Below are 20,470 nucleotides of genomic sequence, written 5' to 3' on the forward strand. Positions count from 1 at the left end.
ATATGTATCATAATAAAAAGGAGAAAAATGTATGTGTAGAAAAAAACACATATTGACTGGCCTATATCTCCCCAATCCCTCTCAAATGATGGAAGTCATACATATAATATATTGGCCAAAATGAGCAACTTGTATATGTTCTTGTTTAGAACATATTATTTGAGATTTAGTCAAATTATATTAAACTATATAACTAACTACCTTTCTTTTCTCTACTAGTTTATAAACTAATCAAAAGATTCCAACTAAATAATCCAAATAAACTTAACTTTCTCCTAAACAACCTCCCATGTCTAGTGAGGTTTCTTCAAATCCAGGTGTGGAAGAAAACTGCGGGGTTTCTAAGCAAAATTCTCTCAAAGAGCAGCAACAGGTATCGTGAATTCTGTTTTCTCCTTTCTTTTTGAGAAGTAGTTGCAGATATTATAATTAATTCTCTCTGAAAGCTTATTCACAGATTCAGGTATTGTGATTTCTGTTTTCTCCTTTCTTTTTGAGAAGTAGTTGCAGATATAATTAATTCTTTCTGAAAGATTATTCACAGATTCATCCATGTGGGGAAGAAACTATGGCTCAAATAATTATGCATATATATCCAGTAATAGTAATAATCATGATATGGGCGAACTATTTCATATTCAAGATAGTCCATACGATTACATACCCGATCCTACTTCTCCAGTTCCGGAATCATCCAACTTTGTTGACTCTTTTCATCCAAAGGGATTCACAGAAGAAGGGCATGGCTACTGCAGTGCTGTTCTGAATTACATAAACCAGGTTTTAATGAAAGATGACGAAGATGATGATGATGAAATGAACATCAAGATCAAACACCCCACTCTTGAACAAGAGGAAAAATCCTTCTACGAGATTCTTAATCAAGAAACTTGTAGCAGCTCAGAAAATGTATTCGAGGTTGAATTTGATCGCGAGAAGAACCAAATATCGGTGATAGGAAGAAAACATCTTCATCAAGAGGATGATGATAATGGGAGGCTTAACAAACATCGACTGACAATCCACACCGATGAGGAAGAGCCCGTGTTAATCGAGATGTTTGATAAGGTTTTGGTTCTGTCTATAGAAGACGAGAGAAGTAAAGAGTCAACTCATTCAAAAACAATACAACATGGCCAAAAGGGGGTGCACAAAAGGGAGGCAGTTGGCATGAGAAATTTGTTGATACAATGCATGCAAACCCTAGCTAACAATGATCAGAAAACTGCAAGTATACTTCTTGAGCAGATAAGGCAGCGTTCATCTCCAATTGGCGATGGATCACAGAGGTTAGCATATTATTTTGCAGATGGAATTGAAGCACGTTTGGTGCGTTATGGTTCACCATTGTTTAAAGATGGTGTTGGGATGTATCATAAGACATTAAGGGATACTACTCTGCTAAAAGCTTGCAAGATGTATCTCTCGGTAATTCCTTTCACGAATACTATATATGCCCTAGCGACTGGTTTGATCATGGATATAGCTCGTAAAAGAAGAAGTAAGCTTCATGTTATTCATTTTGGAATCGTACCTGGCTTTCAATTGATTCCCCTTATTCAGCGTCTATCAACAAGAGACGGTGATGATGATGATGGCGGTCGTCCTCCAAAGCTTCGAGTCACGGGGATAGACTTTCCTCAAGCTGGCTTTCGACCGACTGCAAAGATCGATGAGACTGGAAGGCGGTTACAAAGCTACTGTGAGAAATTTGGTGTTGAGTTCGAATACGACTCCGTTGCTGCGAATTGGGAGAAGATAACCGTTTCAGATCTAAAAATCAGAGAAGATGAAATCGTGGTGGTATACTGTTTGTTCCATTCGATGTACTTACTTGATGAAAGCATTTTGGAGGATAGTCCAAGGGATGCAGTATTGAAGTTAATCAGGAGGATAAATCCAGAGATATTTATTCACGGAATCGTGAATGGGAATCTGAATTCTCCATTCTTCGATTCGCGGTTTCGCGAGGCTCTATTCCACTTCTCGACGATGTTCGACATGTTCGATACAGTCCTGCCAAGAGACAATGAGGAGAGGATGGTGTTTGAGAGGGGAATATTGGGCGAAGAGATTCTTAATACCGTAGCTTGCGAAGGAGAAGAGAGGAAGGAGAGACCTGAAACGTACAAACAGTGGCACGTTCGGACGGTTAGAGCTGGATTCAGGCAGGTTCCGTTGAATGAAGAAATGGTGAAGAAGCAAAAAGCCATTGTTAAGTCACGTTATCACAAGGATTTCTTTGTGGAGGCGGCAAATGAATGGATGTTACAAGGTTGGAAGGGGAGAGCCTTGTGCGCCATTTCTTCATGGAAACCTGCTTAGCATGAAATCTTCATCTTCTGCAATTGGCACCTCCATAGATTCTAAATTCGTTTTTCTTAACGAACAAACTGGAATATTTAACTTATTTTAAAAAAGAAAAATGATAGAGAGCGCGACTTGAGACAGCGACTGAGAGAGCGATGCCTACGTGGGTTGACAGGTAAAATATTCTCTCTCCTATTATTAATTATTTTCTCTCTTCTATTATTAATTATTTTCTCTCTCTTCTTATTAAATAATTTTTATCATATAAAATAATAAAAAAAAAAAAAGAAAAAAGAGACAATAAAAAATATTTGATAAATAAATGAATTGAAAAGTCATAAAAATAAAATAAAAATAAAAGAGATAAATTTATAATTCAATTAATCCCTAATATTAATTAGGGTTTAGAATTTAGGGTTTAAGATTTAGGGTTTAATATTTAGGATTTAGGATTTAATATTTAGGATTTAGGGTTTAGAGTTTATGGTTTAGGATTTAAAGTTTAGGGTTTAAGATTTAGGGTTTAGAATTTATTTAAACATATTGTTAAAATATTCAATGTGAGAGTTTGTTGTAAATTATTGAGTTATTTTAACTGTTAAATGAGTAAAATAATAATCGTGAGAATATGGATAAATGAGATAAGAGAGAAAAATTATTTAATAAGAGGAGAGAAATTAATTAATAAGAGGAGAGAGAATATTCTACAATCGTGTTTTAATTATTATCATATTTTTATTTATTTATTAATTCCACTTGTCGGGCCACGTAGACCATCGCGCTCCGAGTCGCTGTCTCAGAGTCGCGCTCTCTATCATTCCTCTTTAAAAAATTTCTTTTTAAATTAAAAAAATCATATTAATATATTTAATTTTTTGAGAAATGATTTAGGAGAGAAGTTATAACAAAAGAAAGACTACGAATTCATATCTAATGTGTTCCGTAAAAAAATTATTCATTAATTTTTTTTCGGGAAATGGTCATTTTTGAGAGATTTTGTCCCAAAAATTGGCATATGAAGGAGAGATAAAAAAAATTTCAAGAAAATAACTATGTTCGGGAGATTTTTGTTACGAACATGATCATGGTCTTAGGATTTTTATCCCGAACATGACAATATTTTGAAGATTTTTTTCCAAACATAGCAATGTTCGAGAGATTTTTGTCCCGAACATTAGCCATGTTCGAGAATTTTTTTTTATTTATCTATTACACAAGTGACATTCTTAGACTAATTGTTTTCTATACCAAATTGGTTGCCTTCTCAAGACTTTTTGTTTTTTTTAAGTAACACGTTTTTGTATTATTAGATTTTTAAAATTAATGTAAAAACTTTTTTAAGTTTATTAAGAATAATTGAAATCATTAAATTAATATTATTTGTAATAGAATTTATTATATTTAAATAATTTGTTGATTTATTTTAAATTTTAAAATAAAATACTTATAATAGGTTATTTTTTAACTTTTATTTTACATTTATTGTATATATAATTAAATTCTCATTTCATACTTTTATGTTCTTTAAAATAAAATATTGATATCTTAGTTGTTTATTCGTTGTTGAAGACAAACTTTATTCTTTTAAAAAAATCAAAATTCATAAAATAAATCAGTCAACACCATAATTTATATTTTCGTCGAATCTCAATGATATTAAAAATAATATAGTAGGTAGACATATGTCTATTTAAAAAAAATCGTTTTAAAAAAATAGATCTCACAATAAAGAGTCGTCACTTAATTTTTCTCACAAAATTAAGAAAATATAACGTTTGTTGTATGAACACCAAGAATAAGAATCGTAGATAATATTTCTAACTTGTTTAGAAAATGTTATTTTTACGCCTTACTTTTATGGATTTTAAACTTTTGTTTAAATTGTCATACCATACCATGTTAATCTTAGTGCTAATGATAATTGCCCACATTTTTGTAATTTGTGTGATGATTGTGACAAACAATATATATAAATAGATGCGACAAACATAAAATAAATAATAAAAGAATAAATTTAAATGAACAAATATATAAAATTTTGAAAAAAATGTTATATAAACATAATATATATAAACATGCATTATACAAAAATCTTAACATTTCTAAAAACATTTATAAAGTCATTTTATAAAAATTGAAAAAATTAAAGTACTCAGAAAAATATGAAAATTGATATCTGGATTGGAAATATGTGTTATCATAAATATATTGATTTCATTATTTTAGAAAAAACGATTTAAAAATTATTACTCTATAAAGTTGATAAAAAAAAATAAGTTTTTAACAAAAACAAGCCATTATTGAATTTTATTTTATTTTATTTTGTTAGAAAATAATTTTTGTAAGTGTTTTATATTTTTAGAAAATAATTGAAGTAATGAAACACACAAAAACAAATAAAATTCCACAAAGAAGGCAAACAATCAAGGCCCGAGGGCTATACCGGACCGGCCAGACCGGTCTGGACCGGGTTCAGGCAAGTTAGAAAATCGGCCAAGCAATTCTCGATCATTGGCCTTGTTGTTGACCGTTTGTATGATGTTATCGATCAAAAAATAAGAAATGGCTGGTTTTCTTAGTCGAATACTAGACCATGGCTTGAAAACACAGTCGAGCGTTAGGAAATGCGGTCAGATGTTAGGTGCGGCTAAAAATCTCGGTTAGAGGCTAAGTTTTTTCGGTCGTAGCGTGGAAAACACGATTGGATGCGTAGTTTCTCAGTTGCTGGGTCATTTTTCTGGTCGTTGGTTAGACTACGGTTAATTTTTCTCAGTCTGATGGCTGATTCTGATGGCTATAAAACTCGGTTAGATACCAGGTTGCCATGTCTAAAATTCTCAATTTTTCTGGCTTTGGGTGATCCTTGGTCGGAAATCATGCTGGAGGTTCCAACCCTCGATCAAAAACCAAATCACGACCGATAGGATGACCTAAACCTAAAATACCCAATACAACAAGAACGCACAAAAACGATCTAAAATCAATTTTTCTTTGAACAATAATTCATAATCGAAAGTACATCCATAACATCAATCATTAAATATAATCAAAGAAAATCATAGAAATCATTTGAATAATTTTTTTATAATTTTTATTTTATATAAATGATGTTTTAGGAGATGTAAACTCATAAATCATTTAATATACAACATTACACAAGCTCTTTTGAGCCATTGTCCTCGAACAAGAGGACAAGAACATGATTTTAACAAATTAAAGCCCTTTAAGTAATTTTTGGGTTGATTTTGGTAAAAACATAAAGTTATAATCTACTTTAAGTTGACTAATATGCAATCAATCTCACAATTTAACCATCAGACAAACAAATCATTCCAAAATGAAGAAAAAAATAGATTTATTGAAAATTGAAAGTGCAAACGTTGAATTGAAGAGAAAATATTCCTTACACAGTTTATAAAGATCCTGTTATGGTCCACGAATAAGAAACAACACCCTCCATGGTTCTATGGAACACTTGGGCTAGAGACTCGGTCGGGAACTCTGTTTTCATAGCATAACAATATTTTAATTCTGTTTTTCTATTCCCACAAAACTGATTGTTGACTAAGTCCCTAAAAGTTGTTGTAACAGAATTGTAACCGACTACTCTTGGGTAATTCAGCCGCTATAAATGCTGATGCCCACCCCACTTTTTGGGCATGAATGAAAGCTTTGTGAAAGTTCTTACTCTTAATTATTCTCTTGGTCCTGAACCTCTATCTTGGACTGCTAGGTATATTCTAGTAGTATTCTCTTCTCATCTTTGTTTCTTCTTTCTTTAACCTCGAATTCTCTTCTCATATTATTTCCGTTGCACTTGATTATAAAATTTCACACTCGGTCCCAACAATCAAGAACTCGATTCTTGATATCAAGAACTCTGAAAGCTAAGTTATAATTTCAAACTTAACATATTGGTATCAGAGTTGGTCGATTCTCGGAATGGTAGAAACTCGCCAATAGTCAGAAATGGATGCGCTTAAGGCCCTTATTGAAAATCTGTCCCAACAAACAGATGCGATGCAAGCTGCTATAGACCGAAGATTGGATGCGGATAAAGAAAGAATGGCAGCCTTTGAGAGCGGGACATCTGGAAATGTGCAAGAATCCCGCCACAGACCCTGCGATGATAATTCGTGCCACGGTCCTTCCCCGTTTAGGCCCCAACACCCTGGCCAAAATCGTGACACACACTATGTTCCTCCAACCCGTCTAACCAAGGTCGACTTTCCCCGGTTTGATGGGTCCGATGTGGAGGGCTGGCTAATATTCGCCGAGCAATTCTTCAGGGTGGACAAAACTAGGGATGCCACTAAACTAGAAATTGCACCCATTCACTTTTCTGGCAAAGCAAGAATGTGGTATGGATCTTATCTCCAGAACCGCAACTATATGGAAGCCTTATCTTGGGACGTGTTCAAGAGAGACCTTATGACGCAATTCGGGCCCTCTATACATGATACTTCAATGAGGCAATTAATGAATCTGAAACATGTTGGTTCTGTTCACGAATACAATTTGCAATACATGTTGATTTCTCAAAAACTCTACAGCATGTCAAGGGAATACGTCAAGATTGCTACTTGTTCGGTCTAAGAGAGGAGATTGCAAACTACATCAGGTTGCGATTCCTCGACTCTCTAAACGAAGCCATGGTCATGGCTAAGGTACAAGAAGCAACGTACCGGTCCCTAATGAGCAATGGGCACTTGAACAACGCTGAACCACCACTATTGTCCCATCCGTGCAACGTCAAACCAAGTTGGCAAAGCACGAACAAAACACCATACATCAAACCGAGCTCATTATATGGGTCCTCTTCGAGTGCAAACCAGGGTCATATTAAGCAATTAGACCCGGTCTCAATGGATGAAAAGAGAAAGAAGGGCCTATGCTACATTTGCGATGAAAATGGCAACCAAACCACAGGTGTAAATCAAAGTTATTCATGGTCTCGACCAATGATCAAGAAGGCGTCCCAAGTCTCCAAGAACCTGCTCCAGAGATAGACCTTGATGATTCTCCTTTGCAGCTTGACGCGGCGGAAGAACTTGCCATCTCGCTACATGCATTAAACGGTTCAAAAAACTTCCAAACACTCCAGATTCTTAGCAAAATCGGGAACCTGCCGGTTGTGATCCTAATTGATACAGGCAACACTCATAACTTCATTAATAGCAGGATAATGAAGAAAATTAGCCATGACATACTTCCCACCCAAGTGCTATCGGTCCGAGTTGCAGACGGCTCTAACATTCTATGCTCTAGCTTTTGCCAAGATCTGAAATGGTCTATGGAAGGTAAGTTTTATCAAACAAACATGAAGGTATTGACCATGACAGGGTACGATATTGTGCTCAAAATTGAATGGCTGATTACTCTAGGCCCTCAAAATGGGACTTCGAAAAATTAACCCTCTCTTTTGAAAAAGAAGGGATAACCACGGTCTTGCAAGGCATACCCCATACACAGATCAACCTAATGAAGGGTGACCACCTAGAGAAGTTATTAAAGAAAGGCAATGTCGCTGCCATGGTCCAAATAAGAAGTAAAAACGAAGCACAATTTTTCTCACTCTATACAAGGGTGCTAAAAGATATTCCTGAAGATCTTCAGCAAATGCTAGATGACTTCAGCCCAATATTCCAGCAACTTGAGGACTTACAACCATCTAGGGAACATGATCACCGCATCCCACTAAAGGAAGGCACGGAAGCTGTATGCTTGCGTCCTTACCGGTATCCTGCCCTGCAGAAGACATAAATTGAACATTTGGTCAACGATATGCTGGACAGGGGAGTCATAAGGAGAAGCCACATCTCTTTTGCCGCCTCTGTGGTACTGGTCCGAAAGAAAGACTTATCTTGGAGAATGTGTATTAATTATAGACGGCTAAACTTAGCAACCATCAAGGATAAGTTCCCTATCCAGGTCATTGAAGAATTAATGGAAGAATTGCATGGCTCCAGGTTCTTTTCCAAGCTCGATTTACGCTCAGGGTTCCACCAGATAAGGATGCACCCAGGTGACTGCCACAAAACAACATTCCGGACTCACGAAGGCATGTATGAGTTTTGGTGATGCCTTTCGGCCTAACCAATGCTCCATCCTCCTTCTAAAGCCTAATGAACGCAACCTTAAAACCATTCCTAAGGAAGTTTGATAGGATCGGCGACACCAATAGAGACGGGGGTCTGGCTATTGATGACGACTTCGGATAAACAGTTTGATAAAATCCTGTTAGGGATTAATATCTCTTTCTATTCTTCGCAAATCCTTCGAACTCTTGAAACAGATTCAAGTGCGGAAATGTTCGTCGGATTTGAATCTTTGAACCAACAAAAGATGAATGGTAGAAAGTAAAGAACATAAGAATTTATTTATGGATGTTCGGAGCAAACTCTCCTGCGTCACCCCTTCTTCCAACCACCAGAAGGATTCACTATACTTCTTTGAATCAAATACAGTTCACTAATCTAGCTAACTCTCTGTTGAACAAAACAACCTTTGTTCAACTTACAACACTGAAGTTTTCTCACAGAAAAGACAGTATGTAATACAATGTATTCACAATTAGATGATAAGTGAGATGTTTGATTTCAGGAACTTTCTTGAAAGAAAAATGAATGAAGCAGCTTTCTATCTATTTCTTGTATTTTTCAGCCTGCAATTTTTCCGTTGTCTTAGGCAGCAATTTATTCTTGAAAATCTTCAATGGTCAAATCATTCTTTTGGACACATGTCATCTTTCTGTTGGATGTACTATCCATGAGGTACTGAGTAGTACAAAAGAAAAAGATTATTGAGATCGTGGTAGTACAATGCAGTACATGCAATTTGAATTATAGCATACGTGGCGGTTATTCATTTGTTGAGCTCTGCTGTCAGCTGCCTGAAAGACTCTGCTGACAGTTGTCTAGAAGAGCATCTGCCTTCAGATGCTTATCTGATCATCTTAGCCGTTCATCTGATTAGACGCCCCCATCTAACATTAGACCCCCACGTCTAACCATACTAGTTAGACTGCACGTCTAACTTTCTTTTTCTAGACTGCACGTCTAACTCCACTAGTTAGACTGCACGTCTAACTTTCTCTTTCTAGACTGCATGTCTAACTCCACTGGTTAGACTGCACGTCTAACTTTCTCTTTCTAGACTGTACGTCTAACTCCACCGGTTAGACTGCACGTCTAACTTTCTCTTTCTAGACTGCACGTCTAACTCCACGTTAGACCCCCACGTCTAACATTAGACGTTTTCCATATAATCGGATTATTAGACGTTTTTCATAAAATCGGTCTAACTCCGTGTTGACTTTGAGTTGTGCCTGCAAATTAACAAAACTCTAATTATTAATTCTGCACCTGGTGAGATTCGAACCCAGGTCACCTGTATGACAGGCTGGCATGCTTATCACAACACTACTTAAGATGTTGATATTTAAATATATATTTATATATTTGATATGACTAACAATTATTGAACTTAGTTTTATCCAAAAACTATTTCATCAATCATCAAATCAAAATTTTTTAAATCAATTAAAAATTTCAACCCAACAATCTCTCCCTTTTTGATTATTTAAACTAAATTATCAAAACTAGTTTAAACATTAAAAATTTAAACCCAACAATCTCTCCCTTTTGATTATTTAAACTAAATTATCAAAACCAGTTTAAACATTAAAAATTTCAACCCAACAATCTCTCCATTTTTGATTATTTAAACTAAATTATCAAAACTAGTTGAGTTCATGATTTAAACATAATCTAGGCATTATCATAATCTAACAATCCTAAAATATTTCTAAGGTAAGAAAACTTAGACTCGAGAAGTGATTTTGAAAAGATGCCAGCCACTTCAGGCTGCTGATTGTCATATGCTATGTCCGAGCAACCGGATGTCCAGATGTCATCTTGCTCTTCCAAGCTGCTTTCCTATTTTACCTGCATTCAAAGACAATAACGAATCTGGTACCCATTTTTCTTTGGGTCCATGGCTTATTAGTCCCTTGGGAATCCATACTTTGATTATTTTTATAGATTTTCCATGTTGCGTTGTGATCGGTGCGTATGATTTACGCTTAGCAGACGTCTTTCTGCTAGCAACTGAACTATTAATCTTAGAGGATAGTTTTTGTCTAAAACTCCTTGACTTCCTGTCAAGTTTTAATATGCCAGACTTGCTGGCTGCTTCCATCTTAAGTTTCAGCCAGCTAACAGTTGGCGGAACATAAGTAATCTCATCCTTTAAGATTAACTCATCACAGCTTGGATCAGTTCCATTCTCAGTTAAGCTCTCTTTGACAAAGTTTATAGACTTAAACTTGTCAGTTTCTAGGTTTAACTTTTCACAAGACTTGTCTGAGTCATTGCCATCAAATCCTAAACCGAATTTGCATCCGGCAGGCCTCAACATACTTATCTGTTGTCTGACATCTTTTTTCATCTCTTCGACATCGTTCTTCATCTCTTCGATATCTTTCTTCATCTCATGACATATACATCGAACAGGAGATGCCGGTGATGATGCAGGTGCTGAAGTTGTGGTTGGGGGACTAATGGAACTAGGGGGACTATGGGGAGGTTGCCTATGATGCATGTTGGCTGATTTTCTGGGAGCTACATCATATTCAAGCTTTATCTTCCTCTTGGAAGGTTGGACAATAGTAGGTTCTTCATCTTGATCTTCATCAACATCTTCATCTTCATCTAATTCCGCTTCAGCCTTTCCTTTTCTCCCCCCTTCAGTAACTCCCTCAAACAAATCATCAAATGAATTGTCAATTTGTTCAAAATCCTCCCCACTGTACAATCTCTTCTCCGTGGAGGACACTTCCATCGTAGACAACACAGTTCTATGAAGGGCATAATGTATCTCCTGAATGGTGTTCTTCCTTTTGGATTGATATAATAGTATCCTTGGGCATAAAGGGCCATCAACCTTCTTCCTTGTGGCGAATCTAAGGACAAAGCTTTGTATAACGTCATAGGTCCACACTTGCTAGTGCAAACCCATAAACGTTATAAGAAAAAGTATTAGTAACTCCAGTCCCCATCTTGGACATATATAAAGACCTATGGCGTTTTATGTCTTGGGTAAGACCCTTCATGGTGACTCTAAAGGACAACTTTTCTCATGGAAATTGGAGGAAATCTTCAACATCTTTAATCATATGGATGATTTTGACATTTATAATCTGTCTTGGGTCAAATGAAAAAAGGTACTAGAAAATCAAGCATATTAACCCCATCTTCCATGCGTATTCCTTATCGGTGCATGTCATAAAACAAGATTCCATCTTGTTCATTTGAACTGTCATATTCCTATTGAAATATTTTATCAGTAAGGGTGGACAACCTCGACATTTATCTTTGTATTCAGGCAATCTGTCGAAGTTGAGGCATGTAATCAATGCATACTCTTTCATACCAAAAGTCAGATCCTCCCCATTTAAGTTGAAAATCATCCTATTCAAATTGGACTTAACCTTCCGAAGCAGCATCTGATGTAGAATTGTTCATGAGAACAACAAGTTCGGGACTCTTTTGAATAAATACTGAAATTGGCAATTAAGAGCCCTCTTTATAAGATCTATCTTTTCAAACCTCTCAACTATTTTTTTTAGGGCTTGGACAGATTTCAAAGAAATCCTACTAGGAAAATCAGGAACAATGGAGTCTTCCATCTACAAAAGGGAAAACAAACACAACATTGTTGGTGAAAACCTTTTACAACAAATATAAACAAACGATAAGAAATCGTCAATCTCTAGAAACAACTGTCAATCGCGAGAAGCAACCGCAACCGCGAGACGTAACCGCAAGACGCAACCCTAAACCCTTACATAAACCATTCGCAAGATGTAACCGCGAGACGCAACCCTAAACCCTAACATAAACCATTCGCAAGACGCAACCTTAAACCCTAATATAAACCATAAACATTCGCAAGATGCAACAAAGTTAAACCCTAAAACAAAAATCAACAAAGCTAACACTAACCTGATTAATGATGAAGTCGATGAAAGAACAAGAAGACGAGCAGGAAGAGTCGTCGAGGCAGGTGCGAGAGAGAGAGCAGGAAGAGTCGGCAGACAGGTGCGAGAGAGCAATATGAAATAAATTATAACCCACCTTCAAATAAAACCCAAGAATTTTGAAATAAATTATGACACGTGTCAACTGCGTGACACAACCGCGTGACGCAACCGCAACCGCGTGATACAACCAACATAAGAGCCCATCAACACCTGTATTCAATCAATTAGGAGATTCAATGAAACAGTGACGTTCTATAAACGAAATAAATATAAAACAATCATCTATAAACGAAATAAACACAAAAAACATTGATCTATAAACGAAAATAGTGGTAATTTTATCTTTCTCCGTCGTCGTTCGTCATTGGGGCTTCGCAGTTCGCCGTTGGAAGTTGTTCGGAATTGTGTTCTGTGTTCTTCGACGTTGTGTTCTCCGCCGATGAAAAGAAGAGAGAATCTTCTCTGCCATTAGGGTTTAGATCGGAGAAGACCGAGAAGAGAGAGAAAATGAAGCAGCAAATGAATTTTTTTTGGATTTTATAAGGTTTCGGTTGCGAGACGCAATTAGAGTTGCGTCTCGCGAAAGGGTAAAATCGTCAAAAAAAATAAAAGTGTCACCAGCGCATTTTATTTCATGCGCTGGTCAAAAAGTCAAATAAGGCAATCTTTAGGGTCATTTCGTCAAATTTTCCAATAAATTCATATAGACTAAAGAATTATTTAAACATCTATGAGGGGCTGATTTATAAATAACCAAAAATCTAAAAATGATGGTTATGGTCCCCAATGTACACAACGCTACATTGGATCGGACACATTGTACTTAATACATGTCGATTGGTATTAGTAGGGTTACGACATTCAGTAGGTTATCTCCTCATCGATAAAGAGGATTCACAGAGTAAGAAATCCCAAAGTGAAGTTAAGAGTTGTGCTAGATTGGAAGATTCATCAATCAAAATTCATTTTAAGGACAATCAAGACCAATGGAAGCTAAAAGTATGTTTCACTTCTAATAATTGAATTGATTTATCATCTCAAATCCCTTGTTTATCATTTGATAGTTATTTAAAGTTTATATAAAATATATTAGATTTAGTTTATAAAATCTAACATTTGCATGATTGAGAATCTATTTATTAATAATGAAACAACTCTCAAAAGAGTTTGATCGATGATGCTCTTTTAGGCATATATGGATTCGGTGCAGTGATACACTATTTTCAAACAGAAACTAATCTAGATGAAAAGAAAAGGAAATGCAATTTTCAAATAAAGTTAATAATAGTAATAGAAAATTTTGCAATAAAATTGACTGGTATTCACATTAATTGAACAAACTCCAACATGTATAATGAAAACAATCCTTTTATATATATATATATATTGATATTGATATGTAACCATAAAACTGAAGTAAACAAGTATTACATCATACATAAACTTTGAAGATGTATTTCAATACTACCCTCAATCTCGACCAGGCCAAACAAACTAATACAACAAATGATACTCTTATTATTTCGCTCCATTTCCAGTTCGTAGAGAAGAACTGAGGTTATTAAGCCTAAGTTGGTAGCAAGACTATATCCACTTTGTCCAACTAAAGAAGAATAGACATAATCAATATAAGGGTAGATAAACTTTCATAGCATACCCTAAACCAACTATAAATTCTTCACAAATTCAATCACCTTGCACACAATACAAGGTTTAACGGTTTAATCCTTCACAAATTCAGTGAAATTGTACAAATAAGGCGCTGCACATGACATTGTTAAATGAAAAAAAATATATTTAAAAAAAAAAAGTGTTGCACATAGTCTTATAGGGCGCTGCATATGACTTTATAGGGTGCTGCATATGTCCTTATAAGGCGCTGCACATGACATTGTTAACTAAAAAAAATATTTTTTTAACATAAAAATGTGCATACATATAGCTTAATAAGGCGGTGCACATGACATTTTTGACAGAAAAAATTAAAGATTTTGTGTAACAGAAAAATATGTTGTACCTGACATTCTTTACATCTAAAAAATTAGATTTTTTTTAAACAGAAAAAATGTGTTGCACATGGCCAAACTAAAAAAATAATAAAAATAGTATATTTTGGGTTTAATGGACGATCATGAACATGAAATCTTAAAAAATTCGTTATCAATAAAAAAAAAATTATGTATAACTACAACTGCAAACCTACCATTTCGACGAAATACTTTGAGTTCACGCAATGAATAAATATAGAATTTTGGGTTTGAAGACGATTTTTGGCGAAAAGACGAGAAAGGGAGATGATTTAACAACAATAAGTGTGAAATGAATTTAGAGATTATTTATTTTATTTAATTTCTCTTTCATACAAATGTGACTTACACGAAGATTCTTGACATTAACTTCTTCAACTAGCTTCCCTATCATTTTTCAAATAATATTTATAAAATAAATTATATTTATGACCCACACTTTTTTTTAACAAATACTATATCACTCCTTACTATAAAATAAAATAATAAAAAATTTAGTTATTCATGAATTTAATATAAAAAGTTTTTAAATAATATATATATATATTTATTAAAAAATTCAAACTATTATTCTAAACAGTTATTCAATTATTAATTAGAAAGAAATATAATATATATATATATATATATATACTTCTCAATAAGATTATTAATATATCATATAAAAGTTATTAAATGAATAATTTACTTAATTAAAAATGATGGAGATTATTTTATTTTAGAAAAAAATGGAATAAGTAATAGAGAGAAAAGAAAATTTTCTTTATTATAACAGTTTTAGCACTTTTTTAGGCTTTTCTCATAAACAGATGTCCAAACTCCAACATGATTTTTTTACAGCATAACTATTTGATTTCAGATATTTCATAAAATTTTAAATACAGAAAAGGATTTTAATCAATTAAAACTCCAATCTAATAACTCAATAAGTAAAGGCAAATTAACTCTCGTGTGCTTTCAAAGACCATGATTAGGTCAGACAACAAATGTTGATTTTCTTATCAAGGATATCTAAACAAAAACAAATCTTAAACAGATCCATCACCAATCCAAATATGAAACTGATTCAAAAGGTCCAGTTTAATCAGCTTCTACAATTTGATTGCATTTTACCTCCACTTGAAGACCAATGACAGAACATAACACTAAATTACTAATTCCATAATCTAAAACCTGTATTATTTGATCTATCACACAATTAATTACATGACCACAATCAAAGCAGGTTTCCAGCAAAAAAGTAGACCAGAAAGATAAAGCATTGCTACCCACATACTAAATTACAATTCGCTTATCTAAAACCTGTATTATTTGAACTAACAAACAATTAAACAACCATGGACTTCATTAAAACTTAACAAGTATAATATCAGCTTAACATCAATCAATAGTTTTCAAGAAAGTGAAGCTGAAATGTCATGAGTCATTATCCTGGCTATGGTATACATATTTAAATACCTAATAAGTTTAGTAGGTGTAGCACTTCATAAAAAGTGAAAGGTAATTATACAATATAGTCGCTAAAACCTAAACGCAAATACACAATCTACGCAGGTTTCCAACAAGAAAGTGCAAACAGCTGCCGTCCCTTCCAACCCTGTAAAACCCATTGATTGGCTACTTCAATAAAAAAATCCTTGTGATAAGTTGTCGTTACCTTTGATTTCAATTTCTCGACAGTCTTTTTACCTAAAGGAACCTTTGCAAAACCAGCCCTCAAAGTTCGAGTTTCCCATTGCTTATATGGTTCTGGCCTTTCTATCCTCTCTAATCCTTCACAAGCTATGACATTGAGTATTTCTTTACCCAAAAGTTCCCTCTCTAATACCATCCTCTCCTTATTGTCGCGATCCACAACAGCATCATACATATTGAAAAACGACAGGAAATGGAAAAGTGCCTCACGGGCACGTGAAGCAAAGAAAGGGGAACTGAAGTTCCCATTAAGAACTCCATGGATAAAAATATCAGGTTTTATCCCTCTGATTAACTTCAGCACTGCATCCCTAGGACTTTCTTTGGAAACTGTCCCATCCTGTAAGTACATAAACTGGTACAAACAATTGACAATCACAACCTCGTCTTCTTTAAGTTTGAGACCAACGACAGTTATGTTTTCCCATTTGGCTGCGATTGCATTGTACTCGAATGGAACTCCAAACTTTTTGCAATAACTTTCTAAGCGGCGTCCTGTTTCTTCTATCCTTGCAGCTGGTCGAAAACCTGCTTGAGGAATGTCTATTCCAGTTATCCGAAGTTTTGGAGGACCACCAGCTCTTGCTGAAAGCCTCTCGATAAAGGGAAACCATTGAAGGCCATGCACAATCCCAAAGTGGAGAATGTGAATAGTGTTTGCTTTATCGGCCACACCCATAATCATATCGCTTGCAAAGAGGTATGATGTCACAACAAAAGGAAATTTCGAGAGAAATAACTCCAGAGCTTTTAAAACTGATGTATCCGAAAATGTCTTCTCCTTCTCAACCACGTCTTTGTATCCTGGAAAACCAGAATTGGCCAAACGTGCCTCTAAGGCGTTGGCAAAATAATGAGCCAATCTTTGGGTTCCATCCCCTGTCAAAGATGACCGCAGTCTTATCTGTTTAAGAAGTTTAGCAGCATTATTCTGATCATTACAAGCAATAAACTGTATGCAATTAATCAATAGACCCCTTGTATCAACAGCCTCCCTTTTGCTGGATCCTTTTCTGCTGTAAATTGTCTTCAGGGCATCTTCCTTTCCTTTCTCATTCATTGATGCATAATCATTATTCCCACCCCATAAGTTTAGCACCTTGTCAAACATTTCATTCACCACAAACATCTCGGGAACAGAAGCATCAGCCGCCAATTGCTTATTCCTCCTCCTTCCATCTTCTACTCCTCCATCCCACTCTCCTCGTTCCAGAGCTTTGCGAATCATTGGAAAACTTTCTGGGGAGGATAATACTCGTTTCTCCCTATAAGAGTTGATTTCTACCTCTAAAGCTTCTCCATTCGCTACATAATTAACTAATCCGTTCATATTATTGCCCTTTGTAAGAACTTCTTCAACTTCCTGATCACCCCCCTCTGCTAATCCTGCCGGCGGCGAAAAGGAATCGCTACTGGAAAGCATGCCGGCATGAAATTCAGGCATTCCATAATCTTCATGAGGAAGAAGCCACGCGTGAGAGGATTGATACGAATTGATATCAGTAAGTGTGCTGGTTTCGAAAGAGGTGCTGTTTTGACCGTAAAAAGTGTCCTGAGACCAGAAAGGTTGATGATCGTGGAGCACGTCGTAGAAGGACTGCTCGGCTGCATTGAGAGTGGTGGCATCCTGGATTGGGCAGGCTTTATCATCCTCCAAAGCCAAATCCAAATCCAAATCGAAATCGAAATCGTCCTCCATTAGTACGTGATTTATGTACCCGAGTATGGAAGAAGAGATATTTCCTTTTGGGGATAAGTTGGAGCTGGGATTCTTCCACATACTACTATTACTACTGGTACTAGTACTAGCCTGAATAGCGGAGGAATTAGCATCATAATATATTGATGCAGCATCATCAAGATTACAACATCGATCTGTCAATTTGTTGTTAAGATCTGAATAGGTGGAAACAGAACCGTAACTGTATATGCATCTATTCATCGAGGATCGAGAGAAATTAGGTCTGATTTGACGAAGAAGAAGAAGAAGAAGAAGTTTGTTCAGAGATGATATGAAGGGAAGAAAACATAGATGGAAATGACAATCGGAGATTAAGGAAGAGAGCTCAAACCTCTGTAGAGTCGGAGTCTGTATGTATGATTAGTATGGAAGATGAATGAGGTCAACGTGGCGAAAAGATGTCTCCTCTACAAGTCAGATGTCAAATCTGTAGTTTCTTTGGAGCAGTCAAATACAACAAACGAACGACGATTGTCCATCCATCTACTTCTTCTCTTCTTCTTCTTCTTCTTCTGAGCCGTTCTTTCTTGACCCTTTCATTTATGCGATTTGGTGGTGGAGTCTAGATAACTGATTAGGCGGCCCTTCAATCGGGAAAACAATAATAATAATAATTTCATTCATTCATTCATTCGTGTCAGATGCCCGAGCAATCGTTGACCACCACCACCATTTCTATTTCTAGATCACTTTCAGATTTATTACACTTATCTGACGACAGATCCCCGTCCGTTTCCACTTTACTCTTACTGTATTATATGTTTTATTCACTTATTCCTTCTAGATTGTTCAGAAAATTCATTAATCTACTCTAAGCCCTTGCTTTACTTAATGCTTAACATGAAAGTAACGGAATGATGGATAGATTAATTCGAAATTCAATTCAATTCGAATTTTAAATATTATTTCGTATATGAAATCGAATCGGATTGAATTAAATCGGATAAAATTAGAATTATTCAAATTATCTAAATAAAAATATATTTTTTAATTTATTTTTTTTTAAATTAAATTTTATCTCAATATAATATATATTTTACTAATCATCACTTTGACACGGGAAATTTGACGAAATAACCCTCCTAATAGGACTATTTCCACATTTAACATAGGCCAAATAATTTTTTTAAATATAACATTTTGCCTATGGTAAAAGACCTTTTTACCCTCAAATAAAAAAAATAAAAAAGAGACTTTTTACCCTTTTGCCTTTTAGTTTCTTCTCTTCCCCCTTCTCTCCCTCTCCTCTTTTCATATTTCCAAACCGCCGCCGACGCCGACAACGACGACACGATCCAACCCCCCAAACCCCACCTCTCCGACGACTATCTGAGCCCCCGACGATTAACCGAGCAACGATCCAAGACAACGAATGACTATCCAAGCAGAACGAACGACTAGAACAAATGAAAAACGAATGTTAAGTTTTAGGGTGAGTTTTCTCCGAGGCATCGAACTCCCGAGGCAACACCGCAATCATTGAAGGTGAGTTTTTCCCGTTTTCTGTCGAAGGCTGACTGAATCGTTTTGGGTTTAAAATGCATATGTCGAAGACTGTTGCAGACTGTCACAGACGAATGCGCATCTGTCGCAGACGACGACAGATGCGCATTCGTCTGCGATAGATGCGTATTCGTCTGCGACAGGATCGGGGGCTCAACATCGGAGTTCGTCGCTTCGGAGAAAACTCACCCTCAACCTTCGTTCGTTCTGCTTTTTTCCGTCGTCGGGGGCCGGATAGTCGTCAGGGGAGAGGAGAAGAAGAAGAAGATGATGGTGGCTTCGTTCTGAGTTGCTTCGTTGGTTCTTTCGGCTTCGTCGTCGGGGGAGAGGAGAAGAAGAAGAAGATGATGATGGTGGCTTCGTTGGTTCCTTCAGCTTCGTCGTCGGGGGGAGAGGAGAAGAAGAAGATGGTGGTTGTTTTGTTTCGGAAATATGAAAAGAGGAGAGAGAGGGAAAACAGAAAGGGAAAGAAAAAGAAAATGTTAATTTTTAATTGAGGGGCAAAAGAGTATTTTCCAATGAGCAAAAGGTTAAATTTGAAAATTTTATCTGGCCTATGCTAAATTTGGAAATAACCCTCTTACGAGGGTTATTTCGTCAAATTTCCCCACTTTGACAACGATATTTATTTTTATTTTTTTTATTATTTTTTTCAGATTTAAATTTAATAATAATAAAAAATTCTAATATTTAAAATAAATAATAAATAAATAAAATTGTTGATTAATTTTAAGTTTATATATATATAAATATTTTTTAGTTTGGATTATCTAAAACATTTTTAATCAAATTCGTATCCGATCCGTATTAATTAGTAAAATGGTTTTGATTACAATTTTAGATAAATTTAGTTTAGATTTAATATGGATCGAATAAAACGAATTAGTTTTATCCATTTGCTCACCTTAACTTAAATCTAATATGCCTAAAATAAAAACAAGTCGACCAAACTCAATAATTAACTATGTATGAAACTGTTATAATAGAATAAGGGTTTAGAGAGTTATCGAGTCTAACCATAGAATTTTACTATTTAGTAATAGTTATTTTTAACAAATAAAATCGATCAAATCGAATATAAAAAACTTTAAAAAATGATTTTGAACATATTTGTAGTGTATCTTGATATTCAAATTCTAATCAAACTAGTTA

General features: G+C 35.3%; 2 protein-coding genes across 2 annotated transcripts; one reads left to right on the forward strand and one right to left on the reverse strand.

The window, feature by feature from the left end:
* The first annotated feature begins 618 nt into the window (after positions 1–618).
* LOC124935025 (scarecrow-like protein 11) lies at positions 619–2,325 on the forward strand. Its single transcript, XM_047475491.1, has one exon. It carries the CDS (start codon positions 619–621, stop codon positions 2,323–2,325), a length of 1,707 nt encoding a protein of 568 aa, XP_047331447.1.
* Positions 2,326–15,706: 13,381 nt separating this feature from the next.
* Positions 15,707–18,470, reverse strand: LOC124934136 (scarecrow-like protein 30). Its single transcript, XM_047474615.1, has 2 exons — positions 18,147–18,470; positions 15,707–18,038 (listed from the first exon to the last, which is right to left on the reverse strand). The coding sequence occupies exon 2, from the start codon at positions 18,014–18,016 to the stop codon at positions 15,926–15,928; it is 2,091 nt and encodes a 696-aa protein (XP_047330571.1). The 5' UTR covers positions 18,017–18,038; positions 18,147–18,470; the 3' UTR covers positions 15,707–15,925.
* Positions 18,471–20,470: the final 2,000 nt, after the last annotated feature.

The sequence above is a fragment of the Impatiens glandulifera genome, chromosome 4 (genome assembly GCF_907164915.1).
Source record: "Impatiens glandulifera chromosome 4, dImpGla2.1, whole genome shotgun sequence".
Classification (NCBI taxonomy): domain Eukaryota; kingdom Viridiplantae; phylum Streptophyta; class Magnoliopsida; order Ericales; family Balsaminaceae; genus Impatiens; species Impatiens glandulifera.

Coding starts and splice junctions, on each gene's coding strand:
- LOC124935025 (XM_047475491.1), top strand. CDS start 619: ATGGGCGAACTATTTCATATTCAAGATAGTCCATACGATTACATACCC.
- LOC124934136 (XM_047474615.1), bottom strand. CDS start 18,016: ATGAATAGATGCATATACAGTTACGGTTCTGTTTCCACCTATTCAGAT.